Raw genomic sequence first — 23,441 nt, 5'->3', positions numbered from 1 at the left:
CCATTCTCTATCACAAAACTTCCTCACTGTGTTTACTTCACCAGAACATGCTCAGAGGTTACGATGCTATAAGGGCACCTGGGTGGCTCAGTGGGTTAAGCGCCTGACTTCAGGTCATGATCTCAGTTTGTGAGTTTGAGTCTGATGTCGGGATCTATGCTGACAGCTCAGAGCCTGGAGCCTGCTTCACATTCTGTATCTCCCTCTCTCTCTCTCTCTGCCCCTCCCCCACTCACGTGCGCACTCACTCTCTCGCGCGCTCTCTCTCTCACAAAAATAAACATTAAACAATTTAAAAATTAAAAAAAAGATGCTACGTAAAAATCCTACTACATACTGGATTAGAATCATGAATGTCAGTAGGAACTGAACAAATATACAAACTGACAGACCCGGGAACAATGACAGATATATGCTAATATGACTTAGCACACATACATATATTAAATTCTCTAGCTCTGTCCACTGTCCATCTGCCCAAAAGCAATGACACCCAGTAGCAGCAAGCACAACCAGCATCCAGAGCTTGGTTTCTAAATACCATTCTCCAAGAGGAATCATGGCTCCCTGGAGAAATGGCTGATTTTAGGGCTGAGGTAGGGGAAGTACAAGAGGATCCTGGAGTGTCTTATAATACCAGAAAGTAAAGAAGTGCCCACAAAGAATGGAAAATGGATTATAACTCAAAGTACAAAATAAATATACATGAAACAAAAGTGATATAAATAAATGATTGAATAAAGGGAAGAGAAGGGACAAATCTTTCCTACAGTTTTTATTTTTTATTTTAAATTTTATTATTTTACCATTTACAATTCTGAATAATATATATAGATAACCCACCCCCTCTCCAGGAGATGGAGCTTAATCCCACCTCCTACCCATTCTTGCAAGTGTGCCAGATTTATTGATTACTGTCGTAAGAATACTAACTGCAGCAGAGAAACTTGGCAAATTCTACTTTAACCAAATGACAAAGGTTCCCATCCCCAGGGATATCAAGTAGATGCCATGTACCCCCATGATGCGATGCAATGTGATGTGATGAGAAGACCACCTGCCCTGTGCTATTCTTTCCAAAAACCCTTAACACCAGTCTAATCATGAATAAACTTCAGACAAACCCAGATTAAGTGACATTCTACAGGATTCCAGAAGTCAATACCCCTCTAGACTGTTAGTCATGAAAACAAGAATGAGAAATTGTTTCAGACCAGAGGGGATTAGGAGACATGACAACTAAATGTAATGTGGTACTGTATATATTGATTACATCCTGGAATAGAAAGAGAACATTAACGGAAAAACTAGAGAAATCCAAAAAGTCTGGGACATAGTAGTAATGTTCCAATATCAGCTTTTTAGTGACAGTCATACTCTAGTATGATGTTAACAATTGGGAAAACATCTAGTAAGATGTTAACAATTAGGAAAACTGAGGGGCATATGGGAATTCTGTACTATGTCTGCAACTTTTCTTTAAAATTATGCCAAAATATGGGGCGCCTGGGTGGCACAGTCGGTTAAGCGTCCGACTTCAGCCAGGTCACAATCTCGCGGTCCATGAGTTCGAGCCCCGCGTCGGGCTCTGGGCTGATGGCTCAGAGCCTGGAGCCTGTTTCCGATTCTGTGTCTCCCTCTCTCTCTGCCCCTCCCCCGTTCATGCTCTGTCTCTCTCTGTCCCAAAAATAAATAAACGTTGAAAAAAAAAATTTTTTAATTATGCCAAAATAAATAATTTTTTAAAAAATAAACACCCTTTAATAAAACTGTGGCAGTTACCCACTATATTGACTTTACTTCCTACTAATAGACTACAATCTGCAGTTTGAAGAATACTGCTTTAAAAAATACAGGAGTCCTTTTGGCAAAAATGATCAGAAATATTTGGTAGTAAGTTACTTGGCTAGAAAATATTTTAAAAAATACATTTTTAATGTAAAATGCAAAAAATTGCTTTAAAATGATTATTCCAACTCTAAAGTCTTCAATTCCTATATCATTTTCCCCTAAAGGACTAAATTTCTGTGCCTGATTTTATAGAAGACTAGGAAAGGGAAAGTAAAGAGATTGTTTTCTTAATTGCCTAGTTTATGTCTTCTTCTGGTCTTGTTTCAACTACCTCTTTTCTAATGTGGACTTCCCTACCACTTAGATCAGTTTTTACAAAGCAACTTCTGCACCCATTTGCCTTGTATACATAAGGTCAAAAAATGAGTCAATTATTTTCCATTCATGGATTTATGTGGTGAGACAAACAATCCATTCTAAGATAGAGCTGGAAGAATGGTGTAATCCCAAAACTTAAATTTCACTAAATCTAATCCTATTAAACATTTCAAGGTTAGGGCTATTATTTCTGGTTTTCCTTCAAGAAGGAACTACTTCTTTCTAACTCCCCCATCCCAGTATCTCTGTCAACACAACCACCACCATCATCACTGCCATAAATATATTATCGGCAGAAGGGAAAGACAGTTAAAACATTCAATTTAAATGTTTTATATTAGGTTAAATATTCATTAAATATCCCGTATTTTCACAATGAATGGGTTCAACAGGTGTGGATAAATGTTTTATGAAGGCAATGTAATCGTAAAATTCAAGAATGTGAATCTAAAAGCATATTGGTTAAAGAAAGAGCTATTTTGCCCCCATCAAAAAAAAAAAGAAGAAGGAAAGAAAAAGGAAACCTACCACACACTACAAATACAGGCTCAATAAATCATATATTACTTTGGATTAGTTGTACTGAGTGCTTCCACTAAGATATAACTGTTTAGCTAGGTTTCTTTTGGGGGAAAAGGCTATTTCAGTCATATAATTTCACCAACACTCTGTTAAAAACTTTTCTCAAGCATGCATACCATTCATTCTAATAAATGTGACTTTACAATAAAGATTAATTAATCCTGTTCCAAAACTGTAGAATTACTGGATAGGTTCTGATTAATGTACGATTCCTTTTCCTGAACACAAAAGATATTAACAAATAAAAAACACAATTCAAAACTTACCTTATATGAATTTCATCATCGCTGTCCATATGTAGCAACCGCCCTTGTAGACGCCGCTCTTCACTACGAAGCTGTTTCCTCATTTCTGATAACTCCATTATTACATTTTTTTTCTCCTCTGAAAATTCACAAAAAGTAAAAAATAAGACAGGTATAAGAACAGAAGATTAAGCATTTAATATAACCTGACATCACAAAATGCTCAGAGAGACAGTTTTATGAAAAGTTAATTTTTATGTTTTTTATATATACACAGATCACATTCATGAACACCAGTAAGGCTCCACACACATTTCTAATAATACAGGAATTTCAAAAGTCAAGAAATATTCTTGGGGTGGGGAAAGTGCAACTATGAAGGGGCAGCGCAAGAGCGTTCCTCTGAGGTGATGCCACAGTTCTACACCCTGACTGTATAGTAGTCACACAAGTTTTACATAATACAAATGCACAGAGCCACACAAAAATACAAACACACATAATTACTTCATGTTCAAACTGTGAGCCCTGATAGAGGTCTGTAGAACAACAATGTAAATTTCCTGGCTACCGTACTATGTAAGATATTACCACGGAGGGAAGCTGCAGTAAGGGTACACAAGACCTCACTATACTCTTTGGCAACATTCTATGAGTGTATAATTATTTCAAAACAGAAGTTTAAGGGAAATATTCTAGATTACAGACTTCATAGTTAACTCTACCTTCTGCACGGAGCTGATTTCTCCTGGCAGGTACTGGAGGAGACTGTGCCCTGGACACGGAACTTTCCTGTTTAATAATCATAACAAAGATACACTCAGTATGTCTTCCCTACTCAGAAGCTTGAAAAGAATAATTTTTTTAAGTAACTATATGTAAAAAAAACCCAGACTTCCCAGTATCCTATCTATACTCTTACCTACATGTATTTTTCTTATCACAATGGGACAGTCTTTGCTCCATCCAAAAACAATCCCTTCACCTGTCTTATCTAGTTAAGTGACTCCCACCTCCTCCCATCACTCTCTTGCCTCAGCCTATGCTTAAAAATCTCTTCCTTCTTGGGGCGCCTGGGCATCCGACTTCAGCTCAGGTCATAATCTCACAGTTCATGGGTTTGAGCCCCATGTTGGATTCTGTGCCTTGCTCTCTCTCTCTGCCCCTCCCCCGCTCATGCTTAGTCTGTCAAAAATAAATAAACATTAAAAAAAATAAAAAATAAATCTTCCTTCTTAAAAAAATTCTTACCTCCTCCTTCATCACTAACTACTAGCCCTTCTCGACTTCCCTCCATAGCCATCCCACTTTCAAGAAGAAGAGATACAATGTGGGTATCTACTTCTTCATGCCCATTCACTCCTCACCATACAGCTACTGCCTTTGCTTCTATACCCCATTACTCCACTAACACAGCTCTCCCCAAAGTCACCAGTGATCCCCAAGTGACAGTTAATGGGTATTTTATGCCCTTATTTTACTTGCCCAGTAGCAACTGATATTGCCACGGTCGCTTTCTGCTTGCCTTCTCTGCTTCTTAAATATTTAATTCCCTAGTTTTCCATCCTCTATTCTTTGCTTTCCCCAAACTCATCCTAGACTACTGTACTAATCTAAGAAGCAACAATGGTAATGGCTTCCAAAACTACAAAACCAGTTCAGAGCGCCTTCCTTAGCCCAACCTATTTTCAACCGACTACTCTATAAATCTCACAAGAAACTTGAAAGTCGTCACTGATACCTACCCCACATACACAGTTAGTAAATCTATTTGTGTCTCTTAAGTATGTCTTGAACTTGTCACCCATTGTCAGTTGTTAATGTCGCTGCCTTTAAGTCCTCAAAGTCTCACAGCTGGACTTCTGCAAAACCATTTTAACTTGTTTCCAAGTTTAAGGTCTTGCTCAACCTCTAAAATACACTGATCTCCACACCACTGCCTTAGAGAACATTATGCAAGACATATATGGCCATTCTCCTACTTATGACATATATCATTCCCTTACTTAAAGTAGTACATGCATTCCCATTTGTTATCTACTACAGACCTACTAAATCAGAGTCTCAGAGGGTGAGATTCAGGACAATGTTCTAACATCTTTGTCTATTCCAGTAATTAGCCTGTTTGGTATCCATGGGAATAAAGTCAAACCCCTTAGCACTCCATACAACATCCCACATATGTTCTGACGGATACTTCTGTTGCCATCTTGGTTAGGCATTATCAGGCCAGACCAAACTGCTGTATTCTCCATGTGTGCCATATGGCTTACACCTCCCTCCATGATTTTACACACACTAAAAGTCCCTCATGCTCCTCTTTATGGCAAATTCCTACTCCTTTTTCAAGAGTCAACTCAAAGGATCAACCCTTCTGGAACATCTTCCCAGCTCTCTTTTGATGGGAGCTCAGTATAAGGGACTTTATTAGCATAACTACAGCTAGCCAGATAATATATTATCAAAGAAAAGGCCTTCTTGAGGGACCTACACAAGAACCATTTGCTAAATTATAAACTGTCAAAAGAATTTAAAACTTAGGGCACCAAATATCAACTACAGGTGAAGCAACAAACAAATGTAAACATTATCTGTATTTCAGATCTGAAAAAATGTAACCTAGCTAAATATAATGACTAAAAAAAGAAAATCTCATTCAATTCCCCCCCATCTAAAATAACTTAGCTAAGATTAACATATCAAAAGAAAAAGTATATACCTGAATAAAGGAACTTATAATGCTGTCAACTGAAGGAGGTCTTTGGAGTTTGCTTGCAATTTTGTTCTGAAGAGCAGGAACTACAGGAGAAGGCTGTCTCAAGCGCTGGGGGAGAAAATATACACACATTGACCAACATATGTATGTATATACACATACATGCACATGTGTGTGCGTGTGTGTGTGTGTGTACAAACACCCCTAATAGTTTGCAAGACCATTTAAGAAGTTCAGAATGCTATTGCTTTTATTTCATAAAACACTTTTTACCAAAAAAAGTCAGAAATTCAATTATGTAGATCAAAAACATCAGTTATGATAAACATAAATTGATTTAGATATTGTTATTAAAAGAACTCTCAGATTAGAATAAAAAAATTCAATAAACTTAAGCAACAGTAAAAACCAAGTATTAGGAAAACAACAAAAACAAAAACAAAAAGAACTAAAGTAAAAATTTGTCTTAGTAAAAAAAGAAATAGAACAACACAAAAAACAAAAACTCTTTTCTGGAAAATAATATAAATCAAACTCTAAAATCTAGATCCCTAATCACCAAGAGCATCTTGGATGAGGGAATTTTCCAGATCACAATAGCATTCTGTGTCTCCATAAGAAAATAAAACAGGGTTTTAGTTTACAACATAATAAAGCTAACAGTTGCCAACTTCACATTAAAATCAAAACACTAAAGACATAAAAACTCCCAACAAAATGCAATAATAATTATCTGGTTAAAAAAAAAAACACCCAGACCAGACCAGAGTATATGTGTGGATATTAAGCTGTTCATGTCGCATGGTACAAAATCAAATATTACTTTCACTGGTGACTTTGATAAAATTAGAAATATATGAGAAAATCTTTTCTTTTAAAATCACTAGATGACTACGAGCAGAAACATACAGACAATATAAACCCTGTAAAGGACCACAGAGGATGAAGCAAGCAAACCATACTACACATAATAAGAAAACAAGTAACTATTCAAGGAGCAAAACAAACAAAAAATCAGAAATTCAATTAATATGATCAAATATATTGGGTATGATAAAAAGAGAGGGATATAGGGATCACTATTCCAAAGACTATAACTCTGATTAGGATAAAAAAAGCAAATTAAAAACAAAAAAAACTCACAAAACCAAATTCAAAAAACTAAATATATAAGCTAACTAAAAAATAAATGGTGACACAAAAGTAAAAACTGAGAGAAAAGACAAAAATATCTATCAGGCATACATGAATAAAAGAACAATTACAGCTAACAAGGATAACTTCACAAATGAGAGCAAAATGCATTAAACAGAACAAAGCTGATTTAAAACTTAGGTACTTCAAAATTGAACTATAACAGTCATAAAACTGTACATTCCTACGGAAAGCATTTTCTCTTAAACATAGTAAGAAATTGGCAATTGTGGAAATTGTGGAAAACAACTATTTTTCATTCTTAAATAATCAATTTTACAAGAAAATATTCTCTGTGTTTTCCACTCGGTTTTGCTACAAGCCTCACATGGCTCTAAAAAATAAATGTTATTAATTTTAAAAATAAATGAATGACACTTGAATACTATTTTAAAAGGTGGAACAAATATATATCCAACTTTATATCCTATGAATGAAGGATTTAACATTACTAGAACACTGAAAAGAAATAAAACAAACAAAAACATAGGTGTTGCTTATAAATTCTCTTTTAAACAATATTTCAGTAGATTCTAATTGCAAACATTTCTATCACCATAAAACCTGGGGTGAGAAATAAAACAGTGTATTTGAGACAATCAGAAATGGTTCATATTGTCTATAGTAGCTCACATACTGAATAGTGCACCAAACCACATCATAAATACACTAGAAGAGTCCACTGGTTAAAAGTAATCTTGCAAATGCTGTTTAGAAAAAACAATGTCTGTATAAATCTAAATTTGTGAAAACCATTTTCTTAAATTGGGGTAAACCTACAGAACATAGAGTTTTTTTCAAGGTGTGGTCCACAGGCTGATATCCATCCAAGCCCTGTGAAATGCAGATTCCTGGACTAACCTCAGACTTATTACAATGTCAGATACTCTATAAATGAGACCTAAAGATGTATTTTTAACAAATCCTGTGGTACTTATGCATATAAAATTTTAAATACAGCTTTGAAATATGAGCAAGGGTATAAACTAGAGCTTCACAGGGGCCAACTGGTTTCCTTGAGAGAAAACCTCTAATAACTTTAATCCATGCACCTAACTGTGGATATCCACCAATCTCAGATATGGACTTCAAACCAGTCCATTGTGAGCCACTGGTCTCTTTTTTAATTTCCAAGCCATCAAGGATAAATATGTAAAACAGTAAAAATGAACTACTAGATACATGAAATTTTTTATTTTTTATTTTTTTATTTTTTTAACATTTATTTCTTATTGAGAAACAGAGAGAGACAGCATGAGCAAGGGAGGGGCAGAGAGAGGAGGAGACACAGAATCCAAAGCAGACTCCAGGCTCTGAGCTGTCAGCACAGAGTCCAACACGGGGCTCGAACTCACGTACTGTGAGATCACGACCTGAGCCTGAGCCACCCAGGCGCCCCATATACGTGAAAATTTTTAAAAAGACATTACACTATTCAAGTCCAACTTAATCAGATTCAACAGACATATGATTACTCTGACAAAGTGCTACAAAAGCTTCTTAACATCTCCTCTCCATTTCTGTACTTACTCTTATCATGAATAGCTGGTTGGGTGCTGCTCCACTGACCATATGAACAAGATTAAGAATGACTAAGGTAAGTAACCCCCTTACATTCACTGGGGGGAGGGGGGGGGTAACAGCAGCAAAGCACAGGAAGTTCAGTGCACTGTACCCAAATGAAGTAGCAAGATGGAAGGGAGGAACAAAAGCATCTCCTCCACCATTTCCTGTTTGCTAACAACTCCATGACTCTCACAGAGAAAGTGGGTTAAACTACAGGTTTAATTTACATTTTTGTCTGAAACTTACTTTTGTTTCCTCCCCAATTATATTTTCTCTTGCATAGTAGTGCTGAAGCTGAAGATTATGTTTTTCTTCCTCTTCTTTCTTCTTTCTTTCCACTTCTTTCCGTCTTTCTTCAGCTAACCGAATAAGCTCTTCATTTTTGAGCCTTTGCTTTAAAATAGAGAAAAATATACACTCCATACATACATTCTATAGTCTATTCAAATATCTCTTATTTGTCTGAAATAAAGAGATAAAATTGAAGATATATTTCTATTAGAGGATATTCGGTGTTCTTTAACAAAAAGAAGCTATTTAACAATAAAGTATTAGGCATCTTTTATAACATCCTAGTCAACCTAAACCAATTTTTGGATTTAAAAAGTCATTTATCTCTCTTCTTAAGTCTTTCACTTTAATAATAAAATAGTTTTCAATAAATGAATATTGATCTGATATTTTCTAAACGTACTCCAGAACTGTTCTCCTCTGTAATATCTTTCCAAGTCAGAAGAAATATTTTACTTTCAGGGTAAGGAGAAAACTAGAGTAGGAAAAAAAATGCACCTCCTCCTCTTTCTCCCTCTTCTTTTCCTGTTCCTCTTCATACTCTTGCTGAATTCGTGCCCTCTGTTCTGCAAGCCGTTTTTCTTCTTTTTCTTCTGCAATCCTCAGTCTCTCTCGCTCTGCTTCTTCTCTTTGTTTCTTTTCCTCAATCTAAAGACGTAAATCTAGTTATTACATTGCAAAACTGCTGAAAGTTAGAGTACCATGTAATATTTTCTAGTATCCTATGAATTCAACACTCATAACACCCTCTTTTAAATTCCTGAAATTTTCAGTTTCCTATATTTTGCTAGGGAGGCCACATGATGTAATATTAAGAATTATGAGTAAAACTTCAGCTCCACCAAATATATACACACTGGGTGAACTTAAGATATTCTTATTTAGTTCTGTCATCTGGTAAAAAGATGTCTACTTCTCCAACAAGTGCTCAAAGAATTGAAGTGAAACAATGTATATATAAAAAATATAAAGTTCCTCCTGTTTAGAGGTACTCAGTAAGCAACTCATCATTACATTATTTTATAATGATTGTTACTATTATGTCTCAAAGTTCCTTGGCTTAATCACTATCCGGCAACAACAGTGTAATATTTTAGCATTTAACCATTCCTTATGCAAGAATCCTTTCCCCAGAATGCCCTTTCTTCTTTCCTATCTACTGGCAAATGGTAAGGAAAACAAGGATTTTAGCCACAAGGATTCATAATTAAGTTCCATCTTGAATGTCACCTGGGGCCTATAGTGCTAAGTACTCTGAAGAAATACTCTAAAGGAGAGTGTAAGATCTGAAAGGAAGAGAACCCTGAGATACAGTCTACATCCTCCATGAATGAGGTAGAGAAGAACGGCAGCCTGGGTATTGGGTATTCATGATGCTGGTTTTAAGGTTATCAGTAGATTTTAGTTACTTTTAAGTATGACATGGTTATGACTATTCACATTATTTTCATTGTTCTTATCTACATTTCCTCTACCTTCAAGGCTGTTATATCTACTGTTATCAATCTTTTGAGCTATAAGAACTATAATCTTTTCACATATCTCATGACTTTACATGCTAGGGCTTCTTCCAACACTTCTTTCAAACAACACTATTAAACATGCACAATCCTAATATTCAGTACTAATAGAGTACACATAATCACTTCTTCAAGCAAAATAAACCTACATAAAATGTCATTTATGATCTATACAACAAAACCTCACACTTAACACTCAGTTCTCCCTTCTCCCTATTACACACACACACACACACACACACACACACACACACACACGCACAAAATCAAAATCACAAGGTCACTTCTCCATTAATGGTCAGGGTCATAATCATAAATGGATCACACACCTAAGAAATCCACAGAAAATGCCATTCCAACAAAAATGCTACACAATAGTTCAACAGAAAGAAGAAAGCTATCATCTAGGTCAGTGGTTTTCCAAATGTATAATACAAAAGTATGTCACAGGTCCTGCAAATACTTTATCAAATTTGTTAATCATTTCTAAAGCTATAATTAAAATTGACATGTAAACACTCACAAGTGTTATTTACCAAATTTTAACCATACAAAGATTTCTGCTGCATTAACAGTGTACCTTTTTATGCATTCATGGAGCTAGGGGCTTATGTTGCCATTTTTGCACACAGATTTGAACATTTTATAACATTTCTTTTAACATTTAAGTTTGGGGATACTTCTTGTCTGATACTTTAGTGTTGACAGTAACAAGTACCATTTAGATATTTTAAAGTTAGATTTGGGGGGAAAGAGTTTCAAGAGGCTGCTAAAAAAATATGTAGGCCACCATTTGAGAGCAATCCATTCACAGGTGCACTGAGGGTTTACAGGGTGGGAGAACTGAAGGCTAAACTTACTCTAAGACTAATATAGTCAAAGCTTCCTCTATTCCTGGAGGAAAGACTTAGAGCTCTCTAGAAATGTAAGCACAATACATCCAGATATGATACTCAAAGCCAGGAGACCTGGGTTCTAGCACTGGCCTCATAATTTTCAGGCTCTGCCACCATGGATGAGTCTCTTAGCCTACATTTTAGCTGCATGTCATAAAACAGAAATAATAATACCTTCCTCAGAAAGTCTGAAGATTAATGAGACACTTATATGCAAAAGTACCTTATAAATAATAAAAGGCTATAAGATCAAGATTTTTTCCCCTGAATTCTACCCTAAACCATGCTAATACTTGGTAACTATAATAGGAATTACATAATTCTGACTTGCTGTCATTATGGACAGTATACCACAGGGTACTTCAAGTTCAAAGGTGACTCTGACCCTCAATTAGCTGCTACCTGACTTGAGTGGCCAATACCACTGGGAATTCTGATGCCACTCTCCTACATTCAATAACTCTATTCATTTTGTCAATCCTTAGAAAGGTCTTTCCATCTATTTCCACTGTTGCCAGTGTAGTAGAATATCCCTGCTTCCAATCTTTTAAATCTTTCAATAATACACCCGTAAGAGCATATACGTTATATTGCTGCATTATTGAAGAGTCCATGATAATTTGGATTAGAGAGATGACATGTTTGAGTAGAACTTAAGAATTTAAGAGGTTGGGATTAGACTGGATAGCCTTAGAGGTCATACTAAGGAATCTGGACATTTTCTGTAGAAAAGAAAAGCTACTACCAGATTTTGAATAGCAAAAGAAGTAAGAAGTCATGTCAAAGGAAGACTATTCAGGCAACAGGATTAATCTGACACTGGGATATACATGTGGGTGGGAAGGGGTGTGCAGGTGAGGAGAGAAGAAACTGAATCCTTCTCATTCACCTCAGGCTCCACCCCTAGTATTCATCTCTATGTCTACAAGAGTAGACACAGAATGGGAGTTCAATAAGTCTGTTTGCTCAATAAACACTGGATGCTCAAGTGTCTTCCTTTGGGCATTTCTACTATTTATATATATATATAAAATATATATATATAAAATATATATATTATATTATAAATATATATAAATATATAAATATATATAAGTATATATAATATATAAATATATATATATAATATATATTTATTGTCAAATTGGTTTCCATACAACAACTCCTCCTCAATGCCCATCACCCACTTTCCCCTCTCCCCCATCCCCCCCCATTAACCCTCAGTTTGTTCTCAGTTTTTTAAGAGTCTCTTATGGTTTGCCTCCTTCCCTCTCTGTAACATTTTTCCCTCCCCTTCCCCTCCACCTCCGGTCTTCTGTTAAGTTTCTCAGAATCCACATATGAGTGAAAACATATGGTTTCTGTCTTTCTCTGCCTGACTCATTTCACTTAGCATAGTACTCTCCAGTTCCATCCATGTTGCTACAAATGGCCAGATTTCATTCTTTCTCATTGCCAAGTTAAATGCTATTTGCTTACATACATAAATGAGGCAAATAATTGCAAAATGTGATTCTGTATGATTTTTAATAACTTACTATACCCTGTCAAGAATATCATATCACTTGGAAAAAAACTTGATTGTCTACTAACACATAAGCATCTAGAAAGATTCACTCTATGCCTAATAAATATTTTAAGTCTTTCAGTTTTAGAAATTTCAGCATTCTTTAACAACTAATGATTTAATAAAGAAAAGATTAAGACAACTAGCATGCCTAACATGTTTCCATATCCCTTTTTCAGATATAAATGAAATAATATTGTTTTAGTACTACCTCTACCTGATATAACTGAGATATTTTAAATAACTGTGCAGTATTTTAGAATTTAGTCTTTATCCTATGGATAAAATCTTTGCAAGTTTGGCTTATTACAATTCTAACAAAACTTTGAAACTATGATAAAATAAGTACTTCACCTGAAAACGAAGAAAATTCTTGTATAATTCTTGCTGTTTAATCTGAAGTTCAGTTGGAGGCTCACAAAATATATTTCCCCGAGCAAAAGGAGAGTTCTGTGTTTGTGTATAACCTTGAAAGAGAAATTTTGCAAAGACATACCATTACTCAATGCTTAGAATATTCTGAAGGTTAAAGAATAAAGTTTGCTAATAAATCCATACTTTGAATAAATGTGCTAACTATGGAAGTCCAGAGGTTAAAAAATCAGAAGAGAAAGGCTGAGATTAAATCTGAAGACAGATGAAAGGTCATGAGAGAAAGAAAAATGGTGAAACAAAAATAGTTTAAAAAAATCATAATATATCGATACTTGAAAGACACCAAAGAAACAAAGATAATATGGAGAGAAAAAAAGTACATCTTTAAGTTCTTATGTATGTGAATATCCTTTTCTTAAGGATATGCTTAATTATATATTAAAATGTATTGTATATATATATTAAAATTTTTCTAATATTATGTTTAAAAATTAGTAATTCCAAAGTCTTTCCATCTATGGTTCACAAAAGATTAGAAAGCCAGCTCTGTAAACATTTTTTATAAAATAGGAAGATTCTTTTAATCGTTGCAATAATTTTTATTTAAAATTTCTATCAAATTAATGGGATATAGGGGCACCCGGGTGGCTGAATCAGTTGAGCATCCAACTCTTGATTTCAGCTCAGGTCATTATCCCAGGGTCGTGGGATCAAGTCTTGTACTGGGCTCTGCACTGAGCATGGAGCCCGCTTAAGATCCTATCTCTCTGTCTCCCTCTGTCCCTTTCCCCCACTCATGTGCTCTCTCCCTCTCTCAAAAAAAAAGCGGGGGGGGGGGGGGATATAAACATGAACAATAAAAATATGCTATATGTTCCTATAAATAGTATTATACATCCTGGGGAAGGATAAAGGCAACTTGAAAAATAATTATACCCCAGGAGACTCTCTTTAAATGCAGGAAAAAATAAATTTAGGCCTCACATAACTTTTTATATTATTTTTTTAGTTACTGATTCATTCTTTATACCATCAATATAAATCATGTATTTCTCTCACTCATGCTTTGCATTTTAGCTGCCATTTAGGTCTATTTTGCCTCTGTATTTAATTTTATTAATGCTTCATTGAATAGATCAGCAGAAAGTCAAATCAATACTTAAATATTAAAATGTTATGCATGGTAAAGCGCACCCAGGTGGCTCAGTCAAGCGTCAGCTTAGGCTTGGGTCATGACCTCATGGTTCATGAGTTCGAGACCCACATCAGGCTTTCTGCTATCAGTGCAGAGCCCAGTTCAGATCCTCTGTCTCCCTTTCTCTCTGCCCCGCCCTGCTCATGCTCTCTCTCCCTCTCTTTCAAAAATAAACATTGAAAAATAAAAATAAAATTTTATGGTGAAAAGGAGGATTAGCAAAACAAACAAGTTTTTAAAAATAAGGTTTTTCAAAAAATAAAGTATAAAAATAAAATCATAAGGAAACATGTGCTCTATATAAAGAAAATGGAAATGTATCTAGGCATCATAATAAACTAAAAATTAAGTTGAAGCCAAATTAGTATAGACTTCATAAATATGGTTCTTCATTCTAGAACCATAAAGTAAAAGAAAAACAATGAACTTTGGGAAGGGCCTCAAAAACATGAGAGGATAATGAATTTTAAGCACACATTATAACATTCAATTTTCAGATACGTTCAAATTCCCTAAGACCTTTAAAATATTAGGGGCGCCTGGGTGGCGCAGTCGGTTAAGCCTCCGACTTCAGCCAGGTCACGATCTCGCGGTCCGTGAGTTCGAGCCCCGCGTCGGGCTCTGGGCTGATGGCTCAGAGCCTGGAGCCTGTTTCCGATTCTGTGTCTCCCTCTCTCTCTGCCCCTCCCCCGTTCATGCTCTGTCTCTCTCTGTCCCAAAAAAATAAATAAATGTTGAAAAAAAAAATTTTTTTTTTAAATATTAAATGCCATATATGTGTGTACATACACATGTACCTATATAAACATACACTCACACATATATGCTAGCAAAGCAACAAATTAGGTGACTGGATACTTTCTTGTATTCATAAAGTTTATTTTAGGTTAATTCTTAATTTCAATTCGCAAAAAAGGGGGAATTTTAACATTTTATGATGTTGTATGATTTCTTAAACTAAAGCATCCTGGCCAAAATGTCAGCACCAAAACCCTGACAGTGTACTGAAAGGCGAAAGACAGTAAATTCTGCTGTCCATATTCAATCATCAAGCTTGTGTGTTTTATTGCGAAGGGGCCATAGAACTGCTGATTTTTCCAGTGTTTCTGCTTGATAAGCAGAGCTAGATGCCCAAACTGTTACTACTATGATAGAAAAAGGTTTGGGTGGAGACAGAATTACCAACAATACCAGGTGTGGAAGAAAAGTGCAGAAAGAATATTTGGCACTGAGATCTCAATACAGACTACTAGAAGGAACACATGAAGAGAAAACTAATGATGTATCAAAAAGAAGTCAAAATATCTTCAATAATGAAAGGTGTTTTTACTGCACACTGGGTTATTACAGACACAGAATGAGAGCCAAATTAATTTCATCAAAATCAAAAATTTCTATTTTAGTGCTCCCAAAATGGAAGACTGAATCCACTAGGTAAAAATATACTTGTGCGTCAAAGTAAGAAAGCACTTTCTAATAATTAGACATCCAACAGTGGAACAGGTTGTACATGGAAACAACAAATAGCGTATCTCCTAAAGTGTTCCAAAAGGCCACAGCGATTAGATTAGCACTACCATCAAAGACTTGAAAGATGAAAGGTTAGTGATTCTAATTATAGCTCCTTACATAATCTGCCTGTTTGGCCAGATAATCATATGGGTTAAAAAAAATTTTTTTTAATGTTTATTTATTTTTTGAGAGAGAAAGAGAGAGCGCATGAGCAGGGGAGGGACAGATAAAGAGGAAAACACAGAATCCAAAGCAGGCTCCAGGCTCTGAGCTGTCAGCACAGAGTCCAATGCAGGGCTTGAACTCACTAACCATGAGATTGTGACCTGAGCCAAAGTCAGATGCTCAACTGGCTAAGCCACCCAGGAGCCTCCATATGGGTTAAAATTTTTTTTTAATTTTTGAAGACTATATGATCAGTCAGGGATATTTCAGAAAGACTTTCTATTGTGAAGTTCTTTTCTAGTCTAAAATCAAAACTTTTGTGGAAGTACAAAAGCAGAATTTGTAGTAAATGGGTACTTTTATAGGCATTAAAGTATAGTGCAACATATAGTGCAAAATATTTTTAAAATTCCCTTAAATTTTAAATACTTAACATATTTTCATATATACTTGATAAAAAAAGATGCTCACAACTTTTCCTGCCAAGTCATAAAGATACTGAATAATTTTCTATTTATAGAACCTTTCATTAAAGAATGTTGTTTAATAGCAAACCAAAGATATTTGTTTAAGGGGTGCCTGGGATGGCTCAGTCAGTTAAGCATCCAACTCTCGATTTCAGCTCAGGTCATATCACAGTTCTTGAGTTTGACCTCCATATTGGGATCTGTGCAGATAGCACAAAGCCTGCTTGAGATTCTCTCCTCTCTCTCTGCCCCTACCCCATGTGCACGTGCATACGCACTCTCTCTCAAAATAAATAAATAGTTTTAAAAAAAGATATTTGCTTAAAAAATGGAGACGTGATCAGATATCAAACTTTTAAGACATTAAACCTAATTTCTTTGTACTTTGTGGTTTTACAAGAGAAGGTAAATGACTACAAAATAAGCAAAAAAATAAAACAATTAAAATTAAAATTAAATATAACAAAAACAGTTACTTTGTACAATATATCATATCACATCTGATGCACTTTCACTAATCAAATAGTTACAGATATAAGAAGCAAAAGAGACTATTTGTGTATGTGTAAAGAGACTATATGATTTTAAGAAATGTCCTCCCACCAGCAAAATAAAAATTTTAGTAGCAGCTCAAGTATATATAAGTTATAAAGCTCAGAAGAAATACATAGTATTAAGAAGCAAACTTTTTTTCCCTATTCACTTTTGTCAAACTACTTAATACTTGAGAAAAGGTATTATAAATAACATGAATGTGTTATGCTTCCTGACTCTGAGTACCCAAATTCTCAAAATCACAATATGAACTTTGTCAGACAACAGAAGAGAAATATTACTGAACAGCTTTAAAAATGTAAAACAAACAAAAATAGAATGTAATTAAAAACCTGAGTTTTTATTTGCAGAATCTTCTAAGTTCTCAGCATTTGAGGTGGCTAAATTTTGGTCTAGAGATACAACAGCCCTTTTATCTTCAAATGTTCTTGCATCTGGATTATGGTAGGCATCTATATTTTGTCTGTGCATCCTATTCAAATCAGCTAAGAGGGAAAAATAAATTCAACAAATACATTTCTATAATTAGTATGCTTAACACATTTTCTTAGAGTAGAGAATCAGAGAAAACAGTAGGATAGGTTGGAATAATTCAATGGTATCTTGGTGCCCTGAAAACAGAAACAAAATTATTAAAACTTGTAAGAAGATTTTCAAAAAATAACCTTATGAAAATCAGTCAAGACGTTAAGAATATAAAAATCTTTGACAGGCCATAAAAACCATATTCATATGTATGTTACTTCAGAACTTGGAATCTCTGTAAATACAGAACAAACACCAACAATTCAAAACAAGTCATAGTGAAATTTACCCAACTTCATTAGCATTCCTAATGAAAAAATATAATCATGTAGTGTGGAGTTTTAAAATATATTCATAACTTTTTGACAATCCTCTCTTAAAAGATGGAGCTCAATTACCCTCCCTTTGAACATAAGCCAGAGTTAGAAACTCACTTCTTACAAACAGAACACTGTAGGATGATGGCATATGACTTCCAAGGCTACTTCATAAAAGACATTATGGTTTCCACCTTGCTTAATCTATTACTTCAAAGATAGTCAGCTACTGTATCATAAAGACAATGATGTAGTCCTATGGAAAGGCCTACATGACAAGAAATAGAGGGAGCCATATTGGAAATGAATTCTCCAGTCCCAGTCAAGCCTTCATATGACTACAGACCTGGCTGAAATTTTGGACTGTAACCTCATGCAAGACCCTGAGATAGAACCACCCAGCTAACCCAGTCACCAATTACTGACTCACAGAACCACAAGATCCACAAGATGAGTGTTTGTTATACTAAAACATTACATGTTGGGTAATTTTTGTTACACAACAGTAGATACCACATACACATCACAAAAATCTAAGCACACAGGACCAGGTCAAACAACAAATCAATCTTAAAAACAGACCTGAATGACTACAGAACTCTAAAGCTTTAATAAAATAAAAAATATTTCTCTACAAAACAACTGGGATTGTAAGGTAGCAGTGAAAGAGAATTTAAACCTGGACATAAGATGTATTTATCAGAAAGCCTATTATGTTCAAGAATGTATTTTGAACATGAATCATAGTATCAGATACAACATGGCCAATAACAGGAAATGTTACCACAGAGAACAGAGCTCAGAATCAGGAAGTTCATATCCTACTGCAACATTTGGACAGTCTGGACTTGGAAACTGGATAGGAGCTTCAGAGATGAAGATATCAGAAAGGATATTATCAGAAAGGATAATAAACAGGAAAATGTGAGAAACAGCTCCAAGGGGGAAAAACAGGAAGAGTGTTCTGGCAATATTAAAGCAGTCCAGCTTGACTAGATCACAAAACACATTTAATAAAGCAATGAGAGGAAAATGGAGATTACATGCCTATTCCGGAATATTCTAAAACACAAGCTGATGGTTCTCTATTCTGTTCTGTAGATGATAGTGAAAACAGTCCTGGTAGTAATAGAAGCATTACCAGTAATAATGGCAGCTAGGGAGAGAAAATAGATGGAGGTTAAGAGTATATCTAACTCAAGGAACACACAATGTCTGCAGATAGCCCTAGAACAAAGATAATGTTCACAGACCTAGAAGAGTTTAACCTGGTTCATAATACACATCCCAATAAATGTCAGCTGAAGGGAAGACAGCATCAGAGAGAATGCACAGAACTTAAAGGAAGGAACTGTCAATCCAGTTCAAAGAAAGTAAGGACAGACTAAAATCCACTAAATCAGAAATTAGGACATCAGTTACTTTTGAAAATGTCACATCAATAGAGCAGTAGGAGCTAGAATTCATTTTATGGAATATGAAACAGTAAGAAGTTAGTAAGACGTGGCAGCAACAACCACAGACTACTTTTTGAATGTGTTTTATATATGATAAGTGTAAGGTCAAGGCAGAGTTTTTGTTTATTTGTGTTGAAGAATACAAGTAACCTAAGTATATTTAGATGTTAAAGGGAAGAAATGAATAAAAAAAATGGAAAATGCAAGAAAGAAGGGACTAACTGTAATCAGAGAAACTGACTGCAAAGAAACTGCCACGTACCAAGAATTGGTAAGGCAAAAATTAGCTGGGTGCTCCCGCCACCATCATCAAATCATGGGATTTATCTGGATATGGAAGGTAAATGAAAATAGAAAGATGATGAGGAAGTTGAAGTAATGAACTAACAGCTGTGATCCCTAAAAAGTCACCAAATTAAACAAAAGAACTTAAATGGGAAATTAATATCTCATCATCCAATTCACTAAAACAGCATAAGAGCAGACTATATAAATGAGAAGTCACTATGAATAACAATGCATACAGTACTCTTCCATTTTCTGTTACTAGAGTATGGATATCAAGCTCACTCCTTTGAAAATGATACCCAGAGCCTTGTTACCAAACTAATGAGTGCTTAGGGAATGCAATCTCATTTTGATATTCACTTCCACAAGCCATAAATTAAGAGATAAATGTCGTATAAACAAAAACTATAATAAACTTGAAAATCAATAGCATGTTTTTCTTTACTGTTGTGACTATACACAGTACTCTCAATTAGATAAGACAATGTATTTATAAAAAAAGAAAACTGATGTCAGCAGAGTGCATAATTATTTAAGACTATCAGATTCAGCAATCAAGACAAGTCCATATTGCTATTTATTGGAAAAAACTATCAATCAAATAGTCACTCCCTGTCTATCTTTCTGTGAGGTGTAAAACAAAGGTTTGAAATCAGCTAAAAATTAAAATTATACAAGGCACTTTGGTGAAGAGTATAATTTGCCAACCGCAAAGATGTCCCAAAAAATGGCCTTTATTTCAAATGTACACTATCATAGTATTTAATATAAAATTGCTAGCATTACAGAATAATTCTACAAAGAACAGAACAAAATAAAATATTACAGATTCATGATTGGGAAAATAATTCCACTCTCTGAAAAATTTATTACACCAGGGTTAAATTTTATGATAGCTACTACAGGTAAACAAAACATACAGTACTTAAATTTTTTCATTCCTTATTTTATTTTATGCTTTTTTTTATAAACCTAAACATATACTCTGAAATTAAAATTAATTTTGTTAAGTTAGTCATTCTTTGGTGGAAAACACCAAAACACTTTAAAGAAAATGGCTGAAAATATTTCTACAGACCCAAGATTATTCAGCAATCATGACTGATACACAAACTCTTCTTTAATAAATCAATTCAGAGGGCTAAAGAAAATTTTCAACCCTGATTCAACTATTAACATATACTTCCAAATTAAAATATACATATTTACTTATAAAGATCACAGTCTCTAAGACAAATAAAAATCTAACTTGTGGTCCATAAAATAAATCTCACAAACCTAAAAATATTGAAATAACAAAAAAGTATATTCTCTAAACAAAAGAGAATACACCCTAAAAGTGACTGAAAGTTACTCAGAAAATACCCAAATATTTGGAAATTTTTAAAACTAATGTCTAAATAATCAATGGATCAAAGAAAAATGACAATTAGAAAACGGAATTGAATGACAATGAAAAAACCACGTATCAAAATTTGTGAGATACATTTAAAGCAGTACTCAAAAGGAAATTAATAGCATTTTTAAGTGCATATATTAAAAAAGAAATCAAATCATAATCTAAGCTTCCACATTAAGAAAATAGAACAAAGAAAATTAAGTACAAAGTAAACTAAAGAAAATAGTAAAGATGAGAGCAGGTATCAATGAAACACGAAGGGAAAAACAGAAAAATCAATGAAACCAAAGCTGGTTTTATGAAAAGATCAATAAAATGGATAAACCTCCAGGCAAACTCATTAAGTAAAATAAGAATAAATAAATTACAAATATCAGGAATAAAAGAGGAACTATCACTGTAGATTCTACAGTGATGCCAATAAACTATTGACATAGTTTATACAATAAACATAAAATAAATAAAATACATATAAAAATAAAATAACAATAAAAATAAAATTATTATACAACAATAAAACTATTGTTATGCCAATAAACTAAAAAGATGAAATGGATAAATTCCTTTAATGATTCAAACCACATAAGTTCACACAAGAAGAAATAAATAAACTAAATGTCTTTATTAAATAAGTTGAATTCAGGATGCCTGGGTGGTTGAATCAGTTAAGTGCCTGATTTCAGCTAAGGGCATAATCTCACAGTTCTTGGGTTTGAGCCCCACATTCGGCTCTGCACTGATGGTGTGGAGCCTGCTTGGGAATCTCTCTCTGTCTCTGCCCCTCTCCCACTCATGTTTTCTCTCTCTCTCAAAAACAAATATATAAACTTTAAAAAACTAAATAATTTATTAAAAAAAATTTTAATTCATGGTTTAAAGACTCCCAACAAGAAAATTCCCAGCCCAGATGGCTTCACTGGTGAATTCTACCAACAGAAGAGGAAACTTTCCCAATTCATATTTGTGAGGCCAGCATCATCCTGATACCAAAACCAGACAAAATTATAAGAGAAACAGACAAATATCCCTTATGTGCCTAAATGCAAAGATCCTTAACTAGCAAATCAAATTCTACAACATGTAAAAAAAAATTAAAAGAAGATTAAATAGGGTTTATACCAGGAGAAAGAGCGGCTCGCCATTTTTAAAAAAATCAGTCAATGTAGGGGCATCTGGGTGGCTCAGTCGGTTAAGCATCTGATTACGGCTCTGGTCATGATCTTACAGTTAGCAAGTTCGAGCCCCACAACAGGCTCTGTGCTGAAGTTTGCAGCCTGGAGCCTGCTTCAGATTCTGTGTCTCCCTCTCTCTGCCCCTGACCCACCTGTTCTCTGTCTCTGTCTCTCTCAAAAACAAAAAATAAAACATTAAAAACAAATAAAAAGGGGCGCCTGGGTGGCACAGTCGGTTAAGCGTCCGACTTCAGCCAGGTCACGATCTCGCGGTCCGTGAGTTCGATCCCCGCGTCGGGCTCTGGGCTGACGGCTCAGAGCCTGGAGCCTGTTTCCGATTCTGTGTCTCCCTCTCTCTCTGCCCCTCCCTCGTTCATGCTCTGTCCCTCTCTGTCCCAAAAATAAATAAACGTTGAAAAAAAAAAATTTTTTTTTTTAAAAATAAAAAGAAACCAGCAATACATGATTAGAATTTTTTTTAAAAAACCAATGTAATTCACCATATATCAACAGAGTAAGAAAGATGAAATTATCGTTTCAAAAGATGTAGAAAAGCACCTGAAAAACTTCAACATATATTCATGATGAAAACTCTGAGAAAGAAGAGAATGTTCTAAACCTGGTTTAAAAAAAAACAATCTACAGAAAACCTACAGCCAAGACTGAGTGCTTTCCAAATGAAATCGAGATCAAGACAAGGATGTCGGTTCTCAAGATTTCTAAATATTGTACTGGAATTCCTATCCACTGTAAATCAACCAAAATAACTGAAAAGTATTCATACTGGAAAGGAAGAAGTAAAACTGTTTGCAGATAACTTAACTGTCCATATTAAAAAATCTCAAAGAATGTACAAAAAAACCCCTAATAAAACCGATAAGTTAAGCAAGAACATACAAAAATCAACGGTCTTTCTATACACTAGCAATGAACAAATGGATATTGAAATTTTTTAATGTTACCATTTAAAACAGCATTAAAACATATGAAATATTTATGGATACAATTTACAAAATATGTTACAAGATCTGAAAGCTGCAAAATATTGCTAAAAGAAGTTAACAAAGACTAGTAAGTGGATAAATATTCCAAATCCATGTATCAAAAGACAATATAGATGCTGGCCACCCCAAATTAATCTATAAAGTCAACGTAATCCCAATGAAAATCTTACCACAATTTTTTTTTTTAATTCAGATTGACAAGAGTAAAATTTATCCGAAAATGGAAGGGAAGTCAAGTTGACAAAACAATCTTGAAAAAGAAGA

The 23,441-nt window shown here is 34.6% G+C and overlaps 1 protein-coding gene across 14 annotated transcripts in view; it reads right to left on the bottom strand.

Moving 5' to 3' along the window:
- The window catches only part of CSPP1 (centrosome and spindle pole associated protein 1), a 154,839-nt gene that overhangs the window by 20,612 nt on the left and 110,786 nt on the right, over positions 1–23,441 (bottom strand). For 11 of the 14 annotated variants that reach the window (XR_007148498.1, XR_007148497.1, XM_047841939.1 and 8 more), the window contains 7 exons: positions 17,348–17,500; positions 13,101–13,213; positions 9,262–9,411; positions 8,719–8,865; positions 5,716–5,820; positions 3,722–3,788; positions 3,018–3,135 (listed from right to left, as the gene is read on the bottom strand). Coding sequence is in view for 12 of the 14 variants with exons in the window: in XM_047841939.1 (XP_047697895.1) it covers positions 3,018–3,135; positions 3,722–3,788; positions 5,716–5,820; positions 8,719–8,865; positions 9,262–9,411; positions 13,101–13,213; positions 17,348–17,500 (853 nt within the window). In the remaining 2 variants the exon portion in view is untranslated. The remainder of the gene's footprint in view (positions 1–3,017; positions 3,136–3,721; positions 3,789–5,715; positions 5,821–8,718; positions 8,866–9,261; positions 9,412–13,100; positions 13,214–17,347; positions 17,501–23,441) is intronic. The other 3 variants (XM_047841944.1, XM_047841945.1, XM_047841947.1) reach the window with 1 other exon arrangement.

Source organism: Prionailurus viverrinus, chromosome F2 (genome assembly GCF_022837055.1).
Source record: "Prionailurus viverrinus isolate Anna chromosome F2, UM_Priviv_1.0, whole genome shotgun sequence".
In the NCBI taxonomy this organism is placed as follows: domain Eukaryota; kingdom Metazoa; phylum Chordata; class Mammalia; order Carnivora; family Felidae; genus Prionailurus; species Prionailurus viverrinus.
Note: the sequence above shows the minus strand (reverse complement) of the source record. Positions and strands in the feature narration are given on the sequence as shown.